At 43.5% G+C, this 25,153-nt stretch overlaps 1 protein-coding gene across 1 annotated transcript in view; it reads right to left on the reverse strand.

Moving 5' to 3' along the window:
- Positions 1 to 25,153, reverse strand: part of ddx19a (DEAD-box helicase 19a) — a 97,610-nt gene that overhangs the window by 8,890 nt on the left and 63,567 nt on the right. Inside the window, exons 8-11 of the mRNA XM_048561518.2 lie at positions 22,454 to 22,631; positions 21,814 to 22,051; positions 16,221 to 16,383; positions 13,897 to 14,088 (exon numbers count right to left, since the gene is read on the reverse strand). Of these exons, the coding sequence (XP_048417475.1) occupies positions 13,897 to 14,088; positions 16,221 to 16,383; positions 21,814 to 22,051; positions 22,454 to 22,631 (771 nt within the window). The remainder of the gene's footprint in view (positions 1 to 13,896; positions 14,089 to 16,220; positions 16,384 to 21,813; positions 22,052 to 22,453; positions 22,632 to 25,153) is intronic.

The raw sequence follows: 25,153 nt of genomic DNA on the forward strand, positions 1-25,153 counted from the left end.
TCAAATCAGTAAAAGTGATGGAAAGTGTCATCAATAGTGCTATCAAGCAGCAACTGCTCAGTGATACCCAGTTTGGGTTCCGCCAGGGCCACTCAGCTCCAGACCTCATTACAGCCAGGCTATGATCATCACCATCCCTCGACAGTCAATGGTGCTACCATCACTGAACCCCCCACTACCAAAATTCTGGTGTTACCATGAACCAGAAACCCAAGCAGATACACCATATAAACACAGTGGCCACAAGAACAGGATGCACGCTAGCAACAGTGCCAAGTAACTCACTACTTGACGGTCCAAAGTCTGTTCACCATCTACAAGTCAGGAGTTGATGGAATACTCTCCATATGCCTGGAACAATGCGACTCCAGCAACACTAGAAGCATGACACCACCCAAGATAAATCAGCCCACTTGATCAGTACCACATTCACAAGCATCCACTTGTTCCACCAATGTTCAGTAGCAGCAGTGTTTACCATCTACAACATGCACTGCAGAAATTCAAAGATCCCTGGACATTACTTTCTAAATCCATGACCACTTCCATCTAGAAGGACAAGGGCAGCAGATACACGAGAATATCATTACATGCAAGCTTCCCTCTTAGCCACACACTATCCTGACCTAGAAATATAATCACCTCTCCTTCACAATTGCTGGGTCAAGAACCTCAGATTCCTTTCCTAATGGCATTGCGGGTGAGCCTACAGCATGCGGACTGCAGCAGTTCTGGAAAGCAGCTCACCAGCAAATTCTCAAGGGCAACTTGGCCAGCAAATGCCAACGACACAAGTGAATAAAAAATGTGGGCTTTTATTGAGTATTGTTTTTCAACAGGCACTTAATTTTATTTTAAGGAACCTTATTATCTTGGGATACATGTCAAGTTGACATGTCTAAGAACAATAAGATGCTGGATAGGGTCATGGGTTAGACTAAGGGGTCATAAAAGTGGTTGGAAAGGCATAGCTTGGCAAGGATGCTGAGAGAGGTAGGTTAATAGGGATCTGGGAGTGTTGGTCCAGGATTCTCTAAAGGTTAACTTGCAGGTAGAGTCTGTAATTAAGAAAGCGAATGTAATGTTGTTTATTTCAAGAGGGTTGGAATATAAAAGCAGCGATGGGCTTCTGAGGCTTTATAAAGCTCTAGTTAGGCTCCATTTAGAATACTGTGTCCAATTTTGGGCCCCACACCTCAGGAAGGACATACTAGCCCTGGAGTGTGCCCAGTGGAGATTCACACAGATGATCCCTGGAATGGGAGGTTTAACACATGATGAACGGCTAAGGATCCTGGGATTGTACTCATTAGAGTTTAGAAGGTTGAGGGGAGATCTAATAGAAACTTACAAGATAATGTACGGTTTAGAAGGGGTGGATGCTGGGAAGTTGTTTCCGTTAGGCAGGGAGACTAGGACCCGTGGGCACAGCCTTAAAATTAGAGGGGGTAAATTTAAAACTGAAATGAGACAACGTTTCTTCAGCCAGAGAGTGGTGGGCCTGTGGAATTCATTGCCACGGAGCGCATTGGAGGCCAGGACGTTAGATGCCTTCAAGGCAGAGATCGACAAATTCTTGATCTCAGAAGGAATCAACGGCTATGGGGAGAGTGCAGGGAAGTGGAGTTGAAATGCCCATCAGCCATAATTTAAATGGCGGAGTGGACTTGATGGGCCGAATGGCCTTACTTCCAGTCCTATGTCTTATGGTCTTATGGTCTAATAGGTCTAAGTTATGGGGGAGGCAATGGCCTAGTCATATTATAATTGGATTATTAATCCAGAAACAAAGGAAATATTTTGGGGACACAAATCCCACCACAGCAGATGGTAGAGTTTGAATTTGCTAAAGACATTTGGAATTAAGAATCTAATGACCATGAAATCATTGTCAATTGTTGGAAAATCCAATCTGGTTTACTAATGTCCTTTAGAGAAGGAAGCTGCCACCATTACCTGGGCCGGCCTATGTATGACTCCAGATCCACAGCAACCATGTGGGTGACTCACAACTGGCCTCTGGAACGGGCAATAAATGCTGGCCTAGTCATCAACACCCTCATCCCATGAATGAACTGAAAAAAAATGATGGGGCATGGTACATGGTACATGTGGGGAGATAAGGACAGAGGGCTTGAGGGATGTTTTATACTTTATTCTAGTTGTTAAAGAAAATATTAGACACTGCCAGAACACACAGGTTTTTCACCCAGCATCCTCCTCATTGCTCCCGTGAATTATCTGTCCCAACATCTAACTTAACTGGTGGGGAAATTGATTTGTCACAATTAGTTTAGTTTACTTAAATTCATGCAATCAATATATATTCAAATAACCCAATATTTTATTCTTCCCGACTGTAACTGGCACAGATTTTACGACTTTACTATTATGAAAGGATGCTTGGCCTCACTTGACAAAGAAATGCACTGTGGGATTTTGAATAGAGGGTAGGTAATCCACTAATGAGTTAACGTTGAGGCGCTCCTGTTTAGCTTAGGTCCAACCCGAAGCCAGATAGTCGAAATATACAATCTTCAAGGTTGAAGAAACTCCTCTACGCTCAACTACTAACCCTAACTAAAAATCTGGTGTTATTAAAAAAAAGTAAAGCTAAAAGCGGAAGGAAAAAACATAGTTGCTGTGCTCTACACAATAGCTTTATAATAATTCATAGTATTTTAGAAAAGATGCAATTACATTTGGCTTTATATTTGAATTAACACTAATAAAATAACACTGGCAGCATTTATAGGGAAGGAGGAAGCAAGGGATAATGTTTCAGGTCTGATATGATGATTCTTTTGAATTTAACAGGACTAAAAATGACAGTTTTTAAAATGATGTTGGTAAAAGTTGACAGATGGTGAGAATGTCCAGAGTGAAGGGCAAAGGGAGCACTAATGGCAACGGAGGAGTTACAGCTGAAGAATAGGTGTTTACAGTAGAAAATTGATTAGCACAACTAACAGCATATCCATGCAAGCAAGATGCCAAACAGTGGTGGTGAAGGATGAGGGACAGGGTCAGGGAGGGTACGTAAGAGAGCATGCGTCTGATCAGAATGGAGGACTGCATGATCTTAAGTTAGACAGCTACAGAGTCACACAGCCTGGAAACAAACCTTCAGTCCAACTGGTCCACGCTGGCCATGTTCCCAAACTAAACTACATCTGCCTGCATTTGGCAGAAATTCCTCCAAACCTTTCCACTTCATGTACTTGCGAGCTTTGAGAGGATTTGTAGCTCAGGTTGAGGTGCTGGATGTGAGTTTGCTCACTGAGCTGGAAGGTTAGTTTTCAGACGTTTCGTCACCATTCTAGGTAACATCAGTGAGCCTCCGATGAAGCGCTAGTGTTATGTCCCGCTTTCTATTTATCTGGTTAGGTTTCCTTGGGTTGGTGATGTCATTTCCTGTGTTGGTGATGTCATTTCCTGTTCTTTTTCTCAGAGGATGGTAGATTGGCTCCAAGTCAATGTGTTTGTTGATGGAGTTCCAGTTGGAATGCCATGCTTCTAGGAATTCTCATGCATGTCTCTGTTTGGCTTGTCCTAGGATGGATGTGTTGTCCCAATCAAAGTGATGTCCTTCCTCATCTGTGTGTAAGGATACCAGTGATAGTGGGTCATGTCGTTTTGTGGCTAGTTGATGTTCATGTATCCTGGTGGCTAGCTTTCTGCCTGTTTGTCCAATGTAGTGTTTGTCACAGTTCTTGCAAGGTATTTTGTAGATGACATTCGTTTTGTTTGTTGTCTGTATAGGGTCTTTTAAGTTCATTAGCTGCAGTTTTAGTGTGTTGGTGGGTTTGTGGGCTACCCTGATGCCAAGAGGTCCGAGTAGTCTGGCAGTCATTTCGGAAATGTCTTTGATGTAGGGGAGAGTGGTTATGGTTTCTGAGCCCTGTTTTGTCTGTTTGTTTGGGTTTGTTGCTGAGAAATCGGCGGACTATGTTCACAGGGTACCCATTCTTTTTGAATACGCAGTATAGGTGATTGTCTTCTGCTCTTCGTGTTCCTCTGTGCTGCAGTGTGTAGTGGCTCGTTAGAATAATGTTCTAATGCAGCTTCGTTTGTGGGTGTTGGGATGGTTGCTCCTGTAGTTCAGTATTTGGTCCGTATGTGTTGTTTTCCTGTAGACGCTGGTTTGAAGTTCCCCATTGAGTGTTCGCTCTACCGTGACATCTAGGAATGGCAAACTTCAAACCAGCGTCTACAGGAAAACACCACATACGGACCAAACATGAAGAGCAGAAGACAATCACCTATACAGCGTATTCAAAAAGAATGGGTACCCTATGAACACGGTCCGCCGATTCCTCAGCAACAAACCCAAACAGACAAAACAGGCTCAGAAACCATAACCACTCTCCCCTACATCAAAGGCATTTCCAAAATGACTGCCAGACTACTCGGACCTCTTGGCATCAGGGTAGCCCACAAACCCACCAACACACAAACTGCAGCTAATGAACTTAAAAGACCCTATACAGACAACAAGCAAAACGAATGTCATCTACAAAATACCTTGCAAGAACTGTGACAAACACTACATTGGACAAACAGGCAGAAAGCTAGCCACCAGGATACATGAACATCAACTAGCCACAAAACGACATGACCCACTATCACTGGTATCCTTACATACAGATGAGGAAGGACACCGCTTTGATTGGGACAACACATCCATCCTAGGACAAGCCAAACAGAGACACGCACGAGAATTCCTAGAGGCATGGCATTCCATCAACAAACACATTGGCTCCAAATCAATCTACCATCCTCTGAGAAAAAGAACAGGAAATGACATCACCAACCCAAGGAAACCTAAACAGATAAATAGAAAGCAGGACATAACACCAGCGCTTCATTAGAGGCTCACTGATGACGTTACGTCTGAAAACTAACCTTCCAGCTCAGCAAGCAAACTCACATCCAGAACTTCATGTACTTATCCAAACATCCTTTAAATGTTGTAATTGTACCTGCATCCACTACTTCCTCTGGAAGTTCATTCCATACACTAAGAAGTCGACCCTCACGTCCTTTTTAAAACTTTCACTTCCTAAGTGATGATCCATGACATCTCTGATTGTGTCTTTGGGGGTCCTGAAGGGAGAGGGTGACCAGACCCAAGTTGTGGCCCACATAGCTACCAATGACAGGTAGAAAGAGGGATAGGGATGCAAGGCAGGATTTCAGGGAGCTAGGGTGGAAGCTGAGAGCTAGAACAAACAGAGTGTTTATCTCTGGTTTGTTACTCGTGCCACATGATAGCAAGGCGAAGAACAGGGAGAGATATCAGCTGAACATGTGGCTGCAGGGATGGTGCAGGAGGGATGGCTTCAGGTACATGAATAAGTGGGGGTCATTCTGGGGAAGGCAGGACCTCAACAAACAGGACGGTCTTCACTTGAACCAGAGGGGTACAAGTATCCTGGATGGGAAATTTGCTAGTGCTATTCGGGTGGAGTTAAGTGAGCTCAGCAGGGGAATAGGAAACTGTGGTGTAGTTCCAGAACACAGGAGGATGAGAGTGGGGAGGACATGGACAGGATTTTACTGTCACAGGAGTGTGCTGGCAAACAGCAAGCTGGATTGAAGTGTGTCTACTTCAATGCCAGGAGTATCCGGAATAAGGTAGGTGAGTTTGCATCATGGATAGGTACCTGGGACTTCAATGTTGTGGCCATTTCGGAGACATGGATAGAGCAAGGTCAGGAATGGATGTTGCAGGTTCTGGGGTTTAGATCTTCCATAAAGATCAGGGAAGGTGGTAAAAGAGAGGGAAGGTGTGGCTTTGAGAGTCAAGGACAGTATAATGGTGGCTGAAAGAACTTTTGACGAGAAACAGGAGAGAAGTCACACTGCTGGGAGTTTTTTTTTAAATATAGGCCTCCGCAAAGTCCTGGGGATGTGGAGGAGAGGATTGGCAAAACGATTCCGGACAGGAGTGAAAGGAACAGGGTGGTCATTATGGGAGACTTTAACTTCCCTAACATTGACTGGAATTGCTATAGCTCTAGTACGTCGGATGGATTAGTTTTTGTCCAACGTGTGCAGGAGGGCTTCCTGACACAGTAGGTCGAAGGGCCGACAAGAGGGGAGGCCACACTGGACCTGGTACTTGGTAGTGAACCAGGCCAGGTGTTTGATTTAGTGGTAGGTGAGCACTTCGGAGAGAGTGACCATAATTCGGTTACGTTTAGTTTAGCGATGGAAAGGGATAGGAACATACCATGGGGAAAGAGTTATAGATTTTTTTTTGGGGGGGGGGGGGAGGAGAGAAGGGCAATAACAATGTGATTAGGCAAGACAAGGGAGGCATAGAACAGGGTGGCAAAATGCAGGGATGGCGACAAATCGAAATGTGGAGCTGGTTTAAGGAACAGATAGTGTGTCAAGAACAAAGAAAATTACAGCACAGGAACAGGCCCTTTGGCCCTCCAAGCCTGCGCCGATAAAGATCCTCTGTCTAACCTGTCATCTATGTTCTAATGGTCTGTGTCCATTTGCTCCCTGCCCATCCATGTACCTGTCCAAATATATCTTAAAAGACGCTAATGTGTCTGCGTCTACAAACTCCGGTGGCAACGTGTTCCAGGCACCCACCACCCTCTGTGTAAAGAACATTCCACGCATAGCTCCCTTAAAGTTTCCTCCTCTCAATTTGAACTCATGACAACTAGTAATTGAGTCCCCCACTCTGGGAAAAAGCTTTTAGCTATCCACCCTGTCTATACCCCTCGCGATTTTATAGACCTCAATCAGGTCCCCCCTCAATCTCCGTCTTTCTAATGAAAATAATCCTAATCTACTCAACCTCTCTCCATAGCTAGCACCCTCCATACCAGGCAACATCCTGGTGAAACCCCTCTGCGCCCTCTCCAAAGCATCCACATCCTTTTGGTAATGTGGTGACCGGAACTGTACACAGTACTCCAAATGTGGCCGAACCAAAGTCCTATACAACTGTAACATGACCTGCCAACTCTTGTACTCAATACCTCACCCAATGAAGGAAAGCATGCCATATGCCGCCTTGACCACCCTATTGACCTGCGTTGTCACCTTCAGGGAACAATGGACCTGAACACCCAGATCTCTCCGTTCATCAATTTTCCTTAAGACTTTTCCATTTACTGTATAGTTCACCCTTGAATTTGATCTTCCAAAATGCATCACCTCGCATTTGCCCGGATTGAACTCCATCTGCCATTTATCTGCCCAACTCTCCAGTCTATCTATTTTCTGCTATAATCTCTGGCAGTCCCCTTCACTATCAGCTATTCCACCAATCTTAAGTGTCATCTGCAAACTTGCTGATCAGACCACCTACACCTTCCTCCAAATCATTTACATATATCACAAACAACAGTGGACCCAGCACAGATCCCTGTGGACCAGTGATCACAGGTCTCCAATTTGAGAAACTCCCTTCTACTACTACTGTCTCCTGTTGCCCAGCCAGTTTTTTATCCATCTCGCTAGAACCCCCTGGACCCCATGTGACTTCACTTTCTTCATCAGCCTGCCATGGGGAACCTTATCAAGCACCTTACTGAAGTCCATGTATATGACATCTACAGCCTTTCCCTCAATCAACTTTGTCACATCCTCAAAGAATTCTATTAAGTGGGTAAGACATGGCCTTCTCCGCACAAAACCATGTTGTCCATCACAGACGAGCCCATTTTCTTCCAAATGGGAATAGATCCTATCCCTCAGTATCTTCTCCAGTCGGTTCCCTACCACTGATGTCAGGCTCGCCGGTCGATAATTACCTGGATTATCCTCGGTTGCCTTCTTAAACAAGGAGGCAACATTAGCAAGTCTCCAGTCCTCCGGGACCTCACCCATCTAAGGATGCTGCAAAGATATCTGTTAAGGCCGCGGCTATTTCCTCTCTTGCTTCCCTCACAACCTGGGATAGATTCCATCTGGACCTGGGGACTTGTCCACCTTAATGCCTTTCAGCAGACCCAACACTTCCTCCTTCCTTATGTCAACTTGACCTAGAGTAAACAAACATCTATCCCTAACCTCAACATCCGTCACATCCCTCTCCTTGGTAAATACCGATGCAAAGTACTCGTTAAGAATGTCACCCATTTTCTCTGACTCAGCGCATAACTTTCCTTCTTTGTCCTGAAGTGGGCCAATCCTTTCTCCAATTAGCCTCTTGCTCTTTAAAGATGAATAAAAGGCTTTGGGATTTTCCTTAACCATGTTTGCCAGCAATACCTCATGTCCTCTCATAGCCCTCTTAATCCCTCATTTCAGATTCGCTCTACATTCCCCATATTCTTACAAAGCTTCATCTGTCTTCAGTCGCCTGGACCTCATGTATGCTTTCTTTTTCCTCTTGGCTAGTCTCAATTTCACCTGTCATACATGGTTCCCTAATCTTGTCATTTCTATTTCTCATTTTCACAGGAACATGTCTCTCCTGCACGCTAGTCAACCTCTCCTTAAAAGCCTCCCACATATCAAATGTGGATTTACCTTCAAACGGTTTCTCCCAATCTACGTTCCTCAGATCCTGCCGAATCTTGGTATAGTCAGCCTTCCCCCAATTTAGAACTCTTCCTTTAGGACCACTCCCATCTTTGTCCATGAGTATTGTAAAACCTACGGAATTGTGGTTGCTATTTCCAAAATAGTCCCCTAGTGTAATATCAACCACCTGGCCAGGTTCATTCCCCAACACCAGGTCCCGTATGGCCCCTTCCCGAGTTGGACTACACACATACTGCTCTAGAAAACCCTCCTGGACACACCTTACAAATTCTGCTCCGTCTTGACCCCTAACACTGAGTGAATCCCAGTCAATGTTGGGGAAAATTAAAATCTCCCATCGCCACCACACTGTTTCTCCTACACCTTTCCATTATCTGTTTACACATTTGTACCTCTATCTCACGCTCGCTGTTGAGAGGCCTGTAGTACAGCCCCAACACTGTTACTGCATCTTTCCTATTTCTGAGTTCTACCCATATTGCCTCACTGCTTGAGTCCTCCATGGGGCCCTCCTTCAGTGCAGCTGTGATATCGTCTTTGACTAGTATTGCAACTCCTCCACCCCTTTTACCTCCCTCTCTATCCCGCCTGAAGTATCGATATCCTGGGACAACTAGTTGCCAATCGTGCCCTTCCCTCAATCAAGTCTCAGTAATAGCAATAACATCATACTTCCAGGTACCGATCCAAGCCCTAAGCTCATCTGTCCTTGATAGGTATGTCCCTGTCAGGCAGGGAGGAAGTGATAAGGTACGGGAACCGTGGTTTACTAAAGAAATTGTATCTCTTGTTAAGCGGAAGAGGGAGGCTAATGTGATGTTGAGACGAGATGGTTCATATGATGCGATGGAGAGTTACAGATTAGCTAGGAAGGATTTAAAGAGAGAGAGAGTTAAGAGGAGGAGAGGACATGAGCAGCCATTAGCAGGCAGAATAAAGGAGAACCCTAAAGCATTGTACAGTCATCCTCTTATTCCTCACATACCTAAGGTAGGTATAGGACCAGTCAAAGCCAGAAGTGGGAAGTTGTGTGTGGACCCTGTGGAGATTGGAGAGGTGCTAAATGAATATTTCACGTCTGTTTTCACTCAGGAAAATGAGAATATTGTAGAGGAGAAGACTGAGTTACGGGCTATTAGAATTGAAAGGATTGAGGTTAATAAGGAGGAGGTGTTATCAATTCTAGGTGTGAAGATAGATGAATCCGCTGGGCTGGATGGGATTTTTTCAAGGATTCTCTGGGAAGCTCGGGAGGAGATGGCGGAGCCTTAGGCCTTGTTCTTTGAGTCGTCCTTGTCTACAGATTTAGTACCAGAGCGCTGGAGGATTCTAAGTGTTGTACTCTTGTTCAAGAAGGGCAGTAGAGATGACCCAGGTAATTATAGACCAGCGAGCCTTACGTCTGTTGTAGGAAGAGTTTTGGAAAGAATTATAAGAGATAGTATTTATAATCATCTAGCAACAATTTGATTGGTGATAGTCAACATGGGTTTGTCAAGGACAGGTCATGTCTCTCAAACCTCAGTTTTTCGATAAGGTGACCAAGCACGTGAATGAGGGTAGGGCAGTTGACGTGGTGTACATGGACTTCATAAGGTTCCACATGGTAGGCTACTGGAGAAAATGCAAAGGCATGGGATTGAGCGAGTTTAGCAGCTTGGATTTGAAAATGGCTTTCTCTAAGAAGCAGGCGAGTGGTGGTTGATGGAAAACATTCAGCCTGGAGTCTGGTTACTAGTGGTGTGCCTCAAGGATCTGTTTTGGGACCACTGCTGTTTGTCATTTTTATAAGTGGCTTGGACGCAGGCATAGGTGGATGGGTTAGTAAGTTTGCAGATGACACTAAAGTCGGTGGAGTGGCGGACAGTGTGGAAGAATGTTGCAGGGAGACTTCGATAAACTGCAGAATTGGGCTGAAAGGTGGAAAATGGAGTTCAATGCAGATAAATGTGAAGTGATTCACTTTGGGAAGAATAATAGGAAGGAAGAATACTAGGTCAATGGAAAGATTCTTGGTAGTGTGCAGAGGGATCTTGTGCCCATGTACACAGATCCCCAAAAGTTGCCACCCAGGTTGACAGTGCTGTTAAGGTGGTTTACGGTGTGTTAGGTCTTATTGGCAGAGGGATTGAGTTCTGGAGCCGTGTTGTCATGCTGCAACTGTACAAAACGCTAGTGCGGCCTCACTTGGAATAGCACGTACTGTTCTGGTCGCCCCATTACAGGAAGGATGTGGAAGCATTGGAAAAGGTACAGAGGAGATTTACCAGGACGTTGCCTGGTCTGAAGCGAAGGCCCTATGAGGAAAGGCTGAGGGACTTAGGTCTGCTCTCATTGGAGAGAAGAAAATTAAGAGGGAATTGAATAAGAGACATACAAGATGATCAGAGGATAGGGTGGACAGTGAGAGTTGATATCAGAGGCAGGTTCTTTACTCAGACTGATAAGGGCGTGGAATGCCCTGCCTGCCACTGTAGTTAACTTAGCCACATTAGGGGCATTTAAACAGTCCTTGGATAAGCATATGGATAATGGGATAGTGTGGGGGGATGGGCTTAGATTAGTTCACAGGTCGGCACAACATCGAGGGCCGAAGGGCCTGTTGATGAGATGAGATGAGATTCCCTACAGTGTGGAAACAGGCCCTTCGGCCCAACAAGTCCACACCGCCTCTTGAAGCATCCCACCCAGGCCCATTCCCCTATAACCCACACACCCCTGTTCTGCGCTGTACTGTTCTATCTTCTACCTTAAAATATGCTCCCTAGTTTTGAACTTCCCCACCTCAGGGAAAGGCCTTAGTTATTCACCTTATCTACGCCTCTTATGATTTTATCAACTTCTATAAGGTCACCTATCAACCTCCTATGCTCAGTGAAAGTAGTCCCAGGCTAATTTAATAACTCAAGCCCTCCATTCCCAGCAACATCCTGGTAAATCTTTTCTGAACCTTCTTCAATTTAACAATATCCCACCTAAAAGACGGCAACCAGAACTGCACACAGTACTGCAGAAAAGGCCTCACTGATATTTGTTCAAGTCAAATGCTGAGTCTTGAAAGCTATGAAGCACCTAAGTGAAAAATGACGTTCTCCAAGCTTTCATTGGGCTTTACTGGAACAATGTATCAGGCCTAGACTAGCAATGTTAGCATGAGAGTTCTCACAGGAATCTAGCGAAAAATTCACTCCAACCAAGCATGAGGATGTCAGAAATATCTGGAATTTTAAAAACATTTCACTCATTACTCACCTTGTATTTTGGGTACTGATCAGCAGTTTTTCCAGCTTTTGATTTGTACGTACATGTGAAGTTCTCATTTACTGTTTATTATGAACATGAACCTAAGAATTGAGTGAGTAGGATGATGGTTTTTAAATGATTGATCCTAAGTAGAAATTGTAACGCCTCAAAGTCACTAGGACATGGCCAAGCAAATGAAACCTCAAATTAATCAAGAGTTTAATTATTCTGGCTGAATGCGGGCATTCAAGACAAAATATATGCTTTTAAGTAATGACCCACATACATGACTCTTCCGATTCTGTCGTTACTACTGTTATAACATCAGTGTACATCTAATTAGAAAACTAACTCAAGTTAGAGGAATTTTCTCCGTGGATTGCCAATAAGAGTTGTTTTCACAATTTGAGGAAGTCAAGTCTAAAAAATGTTTAAATTCCGCATGCAGAAATGTGATGTGACATATAGTTAACATCTGCTATGTAAACAGAGGGTACACATGGATGGGCATTTCTCAGATTAGAGATGAGTTGAAAGCAGTGTTCCCTAGGGATCGGTGTTGGGACTCTTGGTCTTTTCTAATTTATATAAACAATTTGGAGAATGGGGTTGGGGACAATAAAAAAAAACAATAAATTTGCAGCTAGAGAGAATAGTGAATCATGACGATGACACTGAGCGACTTGAGGGGCATTGACAGGTTGGCCAAATAGGCAAACAAATTTCAATGCAGAAATATATAAGGTAATGCATTTCTGTCGTAGAAAAATGAGACAATACGAGCTCAAATGGTACACTTTTGAGGGGAGTGTAGGAGCAGAGGAACCTCAAGGTTCACATGCAATATTCTTTGAAGGTGGCCCCAGGCAAGTTAAAACAGTCAAGGTGGCTTACAAGATCCTTGAATTTGCAGTATAAAAGTAGTGATGTTACATCTTTACAAATCATTGGTCAAACCACATTTGAAGTGGTATTCAGTTCTGGGCATCTTATTTAAGGAAGGTATTAAAGCCCTGGAGAGTGTGCAACGGGAGATTTAATAGGATGATACCAGAAATGAGAGATTTTACATACAAGGTAAGATTAAAGAAATTGGGGTAATTCTCCTTGGAGCAGAGAAGATTAAGAGCTGACTTTGAGATGTTCAACATTATGATTTTTTTTCAAAAAACACAGTAAGGGAGGATAATCTGCTTTCACTAGTCAGTAACTAGGCATCACAATTTCAGGATGGTCAGCAAGAGCACTCGGGCTTAGGTGAGAAGCTTTTATATCAGCTGTTAGGATTTGGAATGCACTGCATGGGAGTATGGCAATAGGGTTAGGTGGATTTCATAGGGAGTTTCAAAAGAGAAGTGGATATATATTTGAAAGTGATGCTCTGGAGTTGGGGCCAGAGAACGAGACTATAGCGGGGGAGCTGTTTTTGGGAGGCAGTACAAACACAATGGGTCAAACTGCTTCATTGTGTACTGTAAAATTCTTTCATTTACCTCCAGAAATAACAAGCAGGTACTGCTGCCTCACAGCGCCTAGATCCCAGGTTCAATTCCACTCTCGGACAACTGTCTGTGTTGAGTTTGCACATTCACCCTACTACGGTTTCCTCCCACAGTCCAAAGGTGTGCAGGGTAGGTGGACTGGCCATGCTAAATTGCCCATTGTGTTCAGGGATGTGTAAATTAGGTGGTTTACAGGGAGATGGGTCTGGATGGGATGCTGGGAGGTTCGGTGGGGGCTTGTTGGGCCAACATTCCTGTTTCCATACTGTAGGGACTCTATGATCTATGAAACTCCAGGCAGCTGAAATTTGCACACAAGTGGAGTCCTTATGGAACAATAATATTTAGAAGACATTTTAGGTGATCAGAAACCCAGAAAATTTGAAATGTTCCTCTACATTATGCAAAATAATACATAGCTGAAATGTCTAAAAGTCTAGCACTGAAGTTCACAAATGTAGAACTTACAGTGAACAGTTAGAACAATTCAAAGTTAATCAACATGGTTAAATTGGGATTTGTTCACTTCAATTGGATGATCTGTCACTAAATGCAAACCTTTCTTGCTACCAAAATCAGCATAAGTACTTCAAGAATAGAAATGCCACAATTTAAAAAGGGCTAAACAACGTACTGAAATGATCCTGGATTCGGTTGAGGATATTCATGCTGTATTTGCTGTCTACCATGTTAATAGCCAAGCCACGTTTGCCAAAACGACCTGTTCGCCCAATTCTGTGAAGGTACGTCTCGCAGTCTGGATTACCATCTTTATCCACTGGAAGGTCAAAGTTTATGACGACAGAGACCTGCTCAACATCAATTCCTGGTTTGAAATTAATCAAAGTTTCAGCAAACAGCCAGAGGAAATGTAATAAAACGTTAAGTGGTGAGAGGACAGAAACAAATTCAAATATACATTCAGATATTTACTGACATGATAGCTTCTTAGATAAATATATCAAATTATACAAAGCTGAAAACATGTGCTTCCTCTCCAAATTCTCTTTTAGATGCCAGCAATTTTCCATGTCTTTCCCATACCAAGGCTATTCTTTCACTCAAGTCTTGATACCAAATTACTGAACTGATTGCGCATGAGGAAGAAAAATAAATAAATGAGAACCCAACTTTAGCAACTTCCAAACAACAAATTACACTTGTATAGTACCTTCATGTTTGATATAGAATTCTAAGGTCCTTGACGAAGATTAAGGAAATGGACACTAAACACTAGAGAAATTAGGAAGACTCGATTTAACTGCAGTGTTGAAATAATTGGCTTCTCAAAAAACAAAACTTGGGACCTATATAAAGAAAGAAACGAGCAGGTAGAATATTGACATCATTTTCAGGGCGCTCAATTTTGGTACAGATGATGGGATTAAAAGTTTGGAGTCCGAAGACAAACAGATGAAAGGGGTATAGAACTGAAACAGGCAAAGACAACAAGGCGGTGTAGGTTGGTGTAGAATAACAGTGCAGAGTGGGTTATGGACGGGTGTATTTGGAAAATCTTTAGGTAGGTTGGCACTCAGACATGCCCAGAAAAGCGGGCATTTGAAAAATGGAGCTAAAATTTCAAAAGCAAGAGTCTTCAGGGCAGAGACTGAACGTGGACAAAACGTCTTGATAGTGAATAATAAGCTAGGCTTAACTTCAACAGGATGCAAAGGATCTAACTGCACCTGAACAAGTGGTTCAGAAGAACAATGGAATTACTGCTCTTGAAGCAGAGTTTAAAGTCAGCCCAGAAAGCAATAGATTTGTTCTTTCTCCCAGAGATGCCCAGATAGAAGCTGTAAAATGGGGATATTCCTTAGTCTCGTTCCTGAATACTTTGCTATGATGGGAGAACCAATCATTTGACTGTTCATTCTTAATGTCTCTTTTGCTCATTTAGCCATAGTCACTGATAATTTAAATACTTTTGCCACAAACATTGGTGATGTAAGACTTAGATGAGTAGCAAGGGGAAAAATAAACCCCTGGGGCGTGACATGGAAGCATATGGTAAGTATGCAAGCAAACACCACAACCATGCTTTCAAATGTGTGCTCTACTTGCTTTCATTGGAACTGGAAATCATGTGGTTTAATTAGAGTGGAGGGCTAAGTCTTGGGTGCCAAAAACAAGTGAGGTGGGTTCAGGTTAATCCTATCATAATCTGAAGCCTAACTCAATCAGATTTCAATCTGTTCATTTTTGGGTTGAAATGGAAGCAGGACAAAAAAGATCAGTCAAGCAGAGAGGCATGATCGTAATTTAAATATTTTAAGAGAACAGATCCAGGAATTGCCTTGTCTTGCAGGTTTAAGTGGGCTGCTGGCTGTCTCATGCTGTGGGAAAAATGGCTGAAGGGAAGTGGATATTGGTTTCTGGAGAGGCAATAGACTAGTGGTATTATCACTGGACTGTTAATCTGGAGTCCCAGGTCAAAAACACTATGGAATTAAGAGTCTAATGATGACTATGAATCCATTGTCAATTATCAGGATAAAACCCATTTGGTTCAAAGTCCTTTAGGGAAGGAAACTGCCATCCTTACTTGGTCTGGCCTTCATGTGATTCGAGATCCACAGCAATCTGGCTGACTCTGAACTGCTCTCTGGTCAACTGGGGATTGGCAATAAATGCTGCCCTAGTCAGGTGACATCCACATCTGGTGAATTAATTAAAAATGAAGGGAAATGCAATGGGCACATCCAAGCTCCTTCCAATCCAAAGGCCCCTTGGATCAGAAGCTGGTCCACGGGCCTCACCACAGGGATTAGAGCTACCTGCTTCAACTGCTGCTCCAGACTCAATTTTACCCAACTGGAAACAAATCTATCAAACCGGTTATTTTCAGAGGAGGTCACCTACACGTAACAGAGAAGCTCTTTTCCAAAACTACCTATACATAACCTGCAACTACCTCAGCCTCAAATTCTGTTTCAGCAATGTTTAATCACTTACCTCTTGCACAGACATTAGTTGTGACAAGTACTTTCTCTTTGCCATCCCGGAAACGCTGTATCACAGCGGCTCGTTGCTCTACCATCATCTCTCCACTCAGCAGTGCAACTTGATGACCCTCTTTAGACAATTCAGCTGCCAACCAACCAGCAGTCTTGCGAGTCTGCAAGCAAAACAACTGTGTAATCAATCTATGTAGAAATCAAGAAAACTTCTAAAAGTACACTAGCATCATTTGGACAGCAGTATTAGCTCAGCACATCTGGGCAAAAAATAAGGCTAAAAGCATTTGCAACACTCAGCCAGAAGTGTCAAGTTGATGATCCATCTAAACCTCCCCAGCAGGTACACAGCATCACAAATTCCAGTTAATTCAATTCACTCCCCAATATCAATAAAATTTGGAGGAACTGGACAGTGCAATTGCTAAGGGCTCTGACAACATTCCAGCAACAGTGCTGAAGGCTCGTGCTCCAAAACCAATCAGCCCTAGCCAAGCTGTTGCAGTACAGGTACAACACTGACAATGCCCCAATCAGGGAATTTGCCTATGCACAAAAGCAGATCAAATCCAAACCAGCCAATAACCATTCCACTAATCTATCTCAATCAGTAAAGTAAAGGAAGGGGTCATCAACAGGGCTATTAACAGAGCACTGCTCAGTACCAACCTGCACACCGAGGCCCAGCTTGGGGTCTGCCAGGCCACTCAGCTCTGGCCTCAATGCAGCCTTGGTTCAAACATGCACATGACAGCTACATTCCAGTGGAGCTGAAACTGACTGCCCTTGACGTCAAGGCCACATCTTACCTTGTGTGGCATCAGTGAATCACTGAGTCAATAAGAGTCAAGGAGAAAGCCCTCCGAGGCAGAAGTTACACACAGCACATGGGAAGATGGTGGTTGTTCTAGTTGGTGGAGGTCAACCATCTCACGAATTGCTGAGGGAGTATTCTAGACTCCACCATCTTCAGTTGCTTCAATGACCTCCCTTCCAGCACAAAAAGGTCAACAGTGGGGATGTTTGTGATGACTGCACAACGCACAGCACCATTCACAACTCCTCATATGCTGAAGCAGTTTACACCCAGATACATCAAGATCTGGACAACATCCCAGCTTGAGCAAGCACAAATGCCAGGGAATGATTATCGCCAATAATAGACAATTCAACGGCATTACATAGAACATAACAGCACAGTACAGGCCCTTCGGCCTTCGATGTTGTGCCGACCTGTCATACCAATCTGAAGCCCATCAAACCGACACTATTCCATGTACATTCATATGCTTGTCCAATGACAACTTAAATGTACTTAAAGTTGGCAAATCTACTACCGTTGCAGGCAAAGCATTCCATACCCTTACTACTCTGAGTAAAGAAACTACCTCTGACATCTGTCCTATATCTTTCACCCCTCAATTTAAAGCTATGAACCCTAGTGCTCGCCGTCACCATCCCAGGAAAAAGGCTCTCCCTATCCACCCTATCTAACCCTCTGGTTATCTTATATGTCTCAATTAAGTCACCTCTCAACCTTCTCTCTAATGAAAACAGCCTCAAGTCCCTCAGCCTTTCCTCTAAGACCTTCCCTCCATACCAGGCGACATCCTAGTAAATCTCCTCTGCACCCTTTCCAAAGCTTCCACATCCTTCTTATAATGTGGTGACCAGAACTGTATGCAATACTCCAAGTGCGGCCGCACCAGAGTTTTGTACAGCTGTAGCAATAACCTCATGGTTCCGGAACTCAATCCCTCCATTAATAAAAGCTAAAACACTGTATGCCTTCTTAACAACCCTGTTAACCTGGGTGGCAACTTTCAAGGATCTGTGTACATGGACACCGAGATCTCTCTGCTCATCTACACTACCAAGAATCTTACCATTAGCCCAGTACTTTGCATTCCGGTTACTCCTACCAAAGTGCGTCACCTCACACTTGACCGCATTAAATTTCATTTGCCACCTCTCAGCCCAGCTCTGCAGCTTATCTATGTCACTCTGCAACCTACAGCATCCTTCGTCACTATCCACAACTCCACCGACCTTAGTGTCGTCTGCAAATTTACTAACCCATCCTTCTAAGCCCTCATCCAGGTCATTTATAAAAATGACAAACCGCAGTGGACCCAACACTGACCCTTGCGGTACTCCACTAGTAACTGGTCTCCAGGATGAACATTTCCCATCAACCACCGCCCTCTGTCTTCTTTCAGCAAGCCAATTACCATCACTGAATCCCCCAATATCAACATCCTGAAGTAACCAATGATCAGAGACTGAACTGGACTAACCATGAGATTACAGTGGCAAGTGCAGGTCTGAGAATCTTGCAGTAACACATCTCCTGACTCTCCTAAGCCTGTCAACTATCTACAGGTCAGTGTGATGGAATATTCCCCACTTGCCTGGATGAGTACAGCTACAATAATATGCAAGAAGGTTGACACTCGTCAAAAAGAAAAAGGATGCATTTGTCAAGGCCGGGAACACACAAAGCAAAGGTAGAATACAAGTCAAAAGAAACTTAAGCAAGGAGTCAGCAAGGTTAACAGGGGTCATGAAAAGCCATTGGTCCAAGGATTAAGAAAAATCCTAAGGCTTTTTATATTTGTATAAAGAGCAAGAGGGTAGCCAGGGAGAAGCCCACGCAAGTACAGGGAAGGGAATGTGTGGAGCCATAGGAAACAGGCGAGGTGATAAGTACGTACTTTGCATCAATATTCACCTCAGAGAAGGATTTGGTGGATGATGGGGAAGGATGTGTAGATAGTTTGGGTCATGTTGAGATCAAAAAGGGAGGCAGTATTGGGGGTCTGGAAAAACATTAAGGTAGACAAGTCCCCAGTGCCTGATGGTAGGGAGGCAATGGAGGAAATTGCTGGGGTCTTGAGGAAAATCTTTATATCCTCATTGGCTATAGGGGAGGACCCAGAAGACAGGCTATATTACAATGTTGTTCCATTAAGAAGGGTTGCAGGGATAATCCAGCTAATTATAGGCTGGTGAGCCTTATGTCAATGGTAGGGAAGCTACTGGAGAGGATTCTTTGAGACAGGATTTACTTGCACTTGGAAATGAGTCGGCGTATTACCGAGAGGCAACATGGTTTTGTGAAGGGGAGGTCGTGTCTCACTAACATGGTTGAGTTTTTTTGAGGAAGTGACGAAGGTGTTTGATGAGGATAAGGCAATCGATGTTGTCTACATGGACTTCAATAAGGCCTTTGACAAGGTTGCTCACTGCAGACTGATACAGAAGGTAAAGTTACACGGGGTCAGAGGTGAGCTTGCAAGATAGATAAAAAACTGGCTTGGTCATGGAAGACAGAGGGCAGCAGTGGAAGAGTGTGTTTCTGAATGGAGGGCTGTGACTAGCTGCATTCCTTAGGGACCAGTGTTGCAGCCTTTGCTATATAAAAATCATCTGGAGGAAAATGAAATTGGTCTGGTTAATAGGTTTGCCAATGACAAAGGCTGGCTGAATTGTGGATAGCGATGAGGACCATCACAGGAAACAGAATATAGATCAGTTGGTGACTTAGGCAAAGAGATGGCAGGTAACGTTTAATCCAGAAAAAATGAGAGATAATACATCTTGGAACCTCTAATCCAGATGGAAAATACACAGTAAGTGACAGAACCCTTAACAGTACTAACAGGCAGAGGGATCTGAGTATACAAGTACACAAAGTAGCAACGCAGGTGGAGAAGGCAGTCAAAGGCACATCGCACGCTTGCCTTCATCAGCCAGGATACAGTTTAAAAATTGGCAGGCAATGTTGCAGCTTTACAGAACTTTAGTTAGGCTGCATTTGGAATAGTTTGTCCAATTCTGGTCACCACATTACCAGAAGGACGGGGAGGCAATAGTCTAGTGGTATTATCGATGGACTGTTAATCCAGAGACCCAGGTAAATGTCCTGGGTACCCGGGTTCAAATCCTGCCACAGCAGATGATGGAATATAAATTTAATAAATATCTGGAATTAAGAGTCTAACGATGACCATGATTCCATTACAAAATGTCGGATAAAGTCAATGGCTCACTAATGTCCTTTAGGGACGGAATCTACCATCCTTACTGGGTCTGGCCCACATGTGCCTCCAGACCCACAGCAATGTGGTTCACTCTGAACTGCCCGCTAGGCAATTCGGGGTGGGCAATAAATGCTGGCCTAGCCAGCGATACCCCCATTCCGTAAATGAATAAAGAAAAAATGTGGCGGCTTTGGAGAGAGCACAGAAAAGACTTTACCAGGATGTTGCCTGGTACAGAGGGCATTAGCTATTAGGAGAGGTTGGAGAAACTTGGGTGTTCTTACTGGAATGACTGAGGTTGAGGGGTGACCTGATAGAGGTCTACAAGATTATGAAGGGCATAGATAGAGTGGACAGTCAGAAGCTTCTCCCCAGGGTGCAAGAGTCAGTTACTAGAGGTCACAGGTTTAAGGTCTGAGGGGCAGGGTTTAAAGGTGACGTATGAGGCCAAGTTCTTTTTTTAAAAAGACAGTGGTGGGTGCCTAAGCCTAACCCTATCACGGCGGAGGTGGTGTTGGAAGCAGATAAACAGTGCATTTTAAAGGGTGTCTCGACAAATAGGGTGGGAATAGAGGGATACAATTCCTTGAAGGGTAGGGAGTTTTAGATATGACGGGCAGCATGTCAGGTGCAGGCTTGCTTGAAGGGTTGAATGGACTGTTCCTGTGCAGTAATTTTCTTTGTTTTTTGGCACCATCCAAGACAAAACACTATTCGTGAATGTGGTGCCAGTCACTTCACCACTGACACTCAGTAACAGCAATTTCTACAAGAAGCAATGTGGAAATCTGTCAAAGATCCTTAGACAGTACATTCCAAGTGGTATTATCACTAGACCAGGTAACGTTCTGGGTACCTGGGTTCAAATCCTGGCACAGCAGATGATGGAATCTGAATTCAATAAACATCTGGAATTAAGAATCTACTGATGACCATGAATCCATTGTTGATTGTCAGAAAAGCCCATCTGATTCACTAATGTCTTTTAGGGAAGGAAACTGTCATTCTTACCTGGTTTGGCCTACATATGACTCCTGAACGACAGCAGTGTGGCTGACTCTTAACTGCCCTCTGAGCAATTAGGGATGGACAATAAATGCTGTCTAGCTAGCAATGCCCTCATCCCTTGAATGAATAAAGAAAAAAAGGAATATAGAAGGACAAGGGCAACAGATATTTAGGAACACCACCACCCACAAGCTCAGCACCAAACTACTCGCTATATCACTACTCCTTTATTGTAGCTGGGTCAAAGTCCTGGAACACCATCTTTGACAGCATTGTAGGTCAACCTATAGCACATTCACAGCAGCAGTTTGAGAAGGTGCCTCAATGCCACCTTAAGGGACAACTAGGGATGTGCAACAGATACTGGCACAGGCAGTGGTGCCCATGTCACATAAGGGAATAAACAAAACCAAGAGACATAATATACAGTGAATGGACACTTTTGATTAGAACATGTAGATAAAGTTTAGAAATTCAGCTGTTTTAGTAACAGAAAATGACTGAAGGACCAGTAAGCAGAGTATTATACAGACTACTCACATGACAGAAGATCATGGCCTGTGCTATGGTAATTGCTCCATAAATATTGCACAGAGCATGGTATTTCTCTTCTTTGTTGTCACAAAGGACATAATATTGTTTAATGGTATCCAAGGTTTCTTCCTCCCGCTTCAACTTGATAATATTAGGCTCTGGAACAACCTTCTGGGCAAACTTCCACACAGACTCTTCAAATGTAGCTGAGAACAGCAGCATCTGACAATCTTTAGGCAACATCCTAAGAATTGGAAAGAATCTATTACCATCAAACTTTTTAAATTACTGATAAATTTGCAACAGATTATCCTCAAAACGTACACCACCTTTAGCAGCAGAGTTCAAACCTAGCAGTAGTACAGGAAATTTAAATGCTGATAGAATATAATACATAAAGATATACTGGACATCTTTACCCAGTTTATATTGAGAATAATTTTACAACAGTGGTATAATTAAGTCATAAAAGTTGTTAAGGAAATTCATAGAGTTATGCAGTCAATGACACTCAAATATGCCAGCAAACTAGGTTACTGCAGCATAAAGTGAAAATAAATTGCAAGTTACTCAATTATTAATAACACTAGTTTTTTTGCCAAAATTACACTAAGAATGTTTTAGTCCCATAGATTGGCAATCCCACCTCTGAATTCTAATGCTCTGGTCTTGGTGGCCTTGAGTTGCAATCATGACATCAGCCTCATCTAGGACAAAAACTTTAATTTTCTTTGTATCTATGAATCTCAGTTTTGTGCACCAATCCATTACTGTCCCGGGCGTGCCAATAACAATTTGTTCTGAAATCTTCTGACCCTTCTCAACTGAAAGCACAAAATATATTATGTTACACCACCTAAAATAATCAAACTGTGAAGTGTACTCCACTCACTAACTAATCAATAATTCAGGTAGGAACAGAACTTCTGAAGGTAAACTACATTTAAAACAAAAATTGGTGATTACATTAAATTTAAAATCCATATCAGTCAAATACCAAGAACTACAAAAATGTTCAGTTAATTTCGCTGATGTGGGTGTCATTGACAATGCCCTATTTATTGCCCATTCCTTGTTGTTCACAGTTGTTTGAAATGGGTGGCTGTTCCTGAGAAAATCAAGCTGGTATTGGGCTACACCTTGCATCGAGCAGGCTACCTAAGGATACCAAGTTCTAAGCTTCTAACCCCAGGTCAAGAGTGCAAATTTGGGACAATTCGTGGCAATGCAAACCAGATCTGGAAAAACATTTTCAGGCAGTTGGTTTTCATTCTGGGCAAGGCAAGTGAAAATGGAAGTCATGACACTCAATGCTGAAGAGTTCAGGAGTTGTTGGGTACAGATGCCATTGGGCAGAAGGCCTGCCTCAGTGCTCCAGCACTTAGAAGATGAACCAAAAAATACCATAAGATCATAAGACATGGGAGTGGAAGTAAGGCCATTCGGCCCATCGAGTCCACTCCGCCATTTATTCATGACTGATGGGCATTTCAACTCCACTTACCCGCATTCTCCCCGTAGCCCTTAATTCCTTCTGAGATCAAGAATTTATCAATCTCTGCCTTGAAGACATTTAACATCCCGGCTTCCACTGCACTCCATGGCAATGAATTCCACAGGCCCACCACTCTCCGGCTGAAGAAATGTCTCCTAATTTCCGTTCTAAATTGACCCCCTCTAATTCTAAGGTTGTGTCCATGGGTCCTAGTCTCCTCGCCTAACGGAAGCAACTTCCCAGTGTCCACCCTTTCTAAGCCATACATTATCTTGTAAGTTTCTATCAGATCTCTCCTCGACCTGCTAAACTCTAATGAATACAATCCCAGGTTCCTCAGCCGTTCATCGTTATGTTAGGCCTACCATTCCAGGGATCATCCGTGTGAATCCCCACTGGACACACTCCAGAGCCGGTATGTCCTCCCTGAGGTGTGGGGCCCAATATTGGACACAGTATTCTAAATGGAGCCTAACTAGAGCTTCATAAAGTCTCAGAAGTACATCGCTGCTTTTATATTCTAACCGTCTTGAGATAAATGGCAACATTAAATTTGCTTTCTTAATCACAGACTCAACCTGCAAGTTAACCTTTAGAGAATCCTGGACTAGCACTCCCAGATCCCTTTGTACTTCGGCTTCATGAATTTTCTCACTGTTTAGAAAATTGTCCATGCCTTTATTCTTTTTTCAAAAGTGCAATACCTCGCATTTGCTCACGTTGAATTTCATCAGCCATTTCCTGGACCACACTCAAACTGTCTAAATCTTTCTGCAGCCTCCCCACCTCAGTACTACCTGCCAGTCCACTTAACTTCATATCATTAGCAAACTTTGCCAGAATGCCCCCAGTCCCTTCATTCAGATCATTAATATATAAAGTGAACAGCTGCGGCCCCAACACTGAACCCTGTGGGACACCACTTGTCACTGATGGCTCTTTTTCGGAATGGCATTTTATCCCAACTCTCTGCCTTCTGTCAGACAGCCAATCCTCAATATATGCCAACAGCTCACCTCAAACCCCATGGACCCACACCTTACTCAGCAGCCTCCCATGAGGCACCTTATCAAAGGCCTTTCGCAAGTCTAGATAGATAACATGCACTGGGTTTCCCCTGGTCTAACCTACTTGTTACCTCTTCAAAGAATTTCAACAGGTTTGTCAGGCACGACCTCCCCTGACTAAATCCATGCTGGCTTGTTCTAATCTGACCCCACACTTCCAAGAATTTAGAAATCTCATCCTTAACGATGGATTCTAGAATTTTACCAACAACTGTGGTTAGGCTAATCGGCCTATAATCTTCCATCTTTTGTCTTGATCCTTTCTTAAAGGGGGTTACAACAGCGATTTTCCAATCATCTGGGACTTTCCCTGACTCGTGACTTTTGAAAGATCACAACCAACGCCTCCATAATTTCCTCAGTCACCTCCCTCAGAACGCGAGGATGTAGCCCATTGGGACCAGGAGATTTATCAATTTTTAGACCTTTTAGTTTTTCTCACACTCTTTTGTAATGTCCATCATACTCAACTCTGCCCCCGCAGTCTTCTTAATTGTTGGGATATTACTCATGTCTTCCACTGTGAAGACTGACTTATTAAGTTCTTCAGCTATTTCCTTATATCCCATCACTAGCCTTCCAGCATCAATTTGGAGCAGCTCAATGTCTACCCCTCTGGTCCTTATCCTCAGATGCTTCCCATCTTATGTTCCAAGTCACCTCGTGGCTTATTATTCCGTCTATGCCCTTATTGACACCAGCCCTTCCACCAACATCCACAGAAGCAGGAGTAGACCATTCAGCTTCTTATGTCTACTCCATTATTCTAGGTTATGGTCGATCA

The sequence above is a fragment of the Stegostoma tigrinum genome, chromosome 28 (assembly GCF_030684315.1).
Source record: "Stegostoma tigrinum isolate sSteTig4 chromosome 28, sSteTig4.hap1, whole genome shotgun sequence".
NCBI lineage: Eukaryota > Metazoa > Chordata > Chondrichthyes > Orectolobiformes > Stegostomatidae > Stegostoma > Stegostoma tigrinum.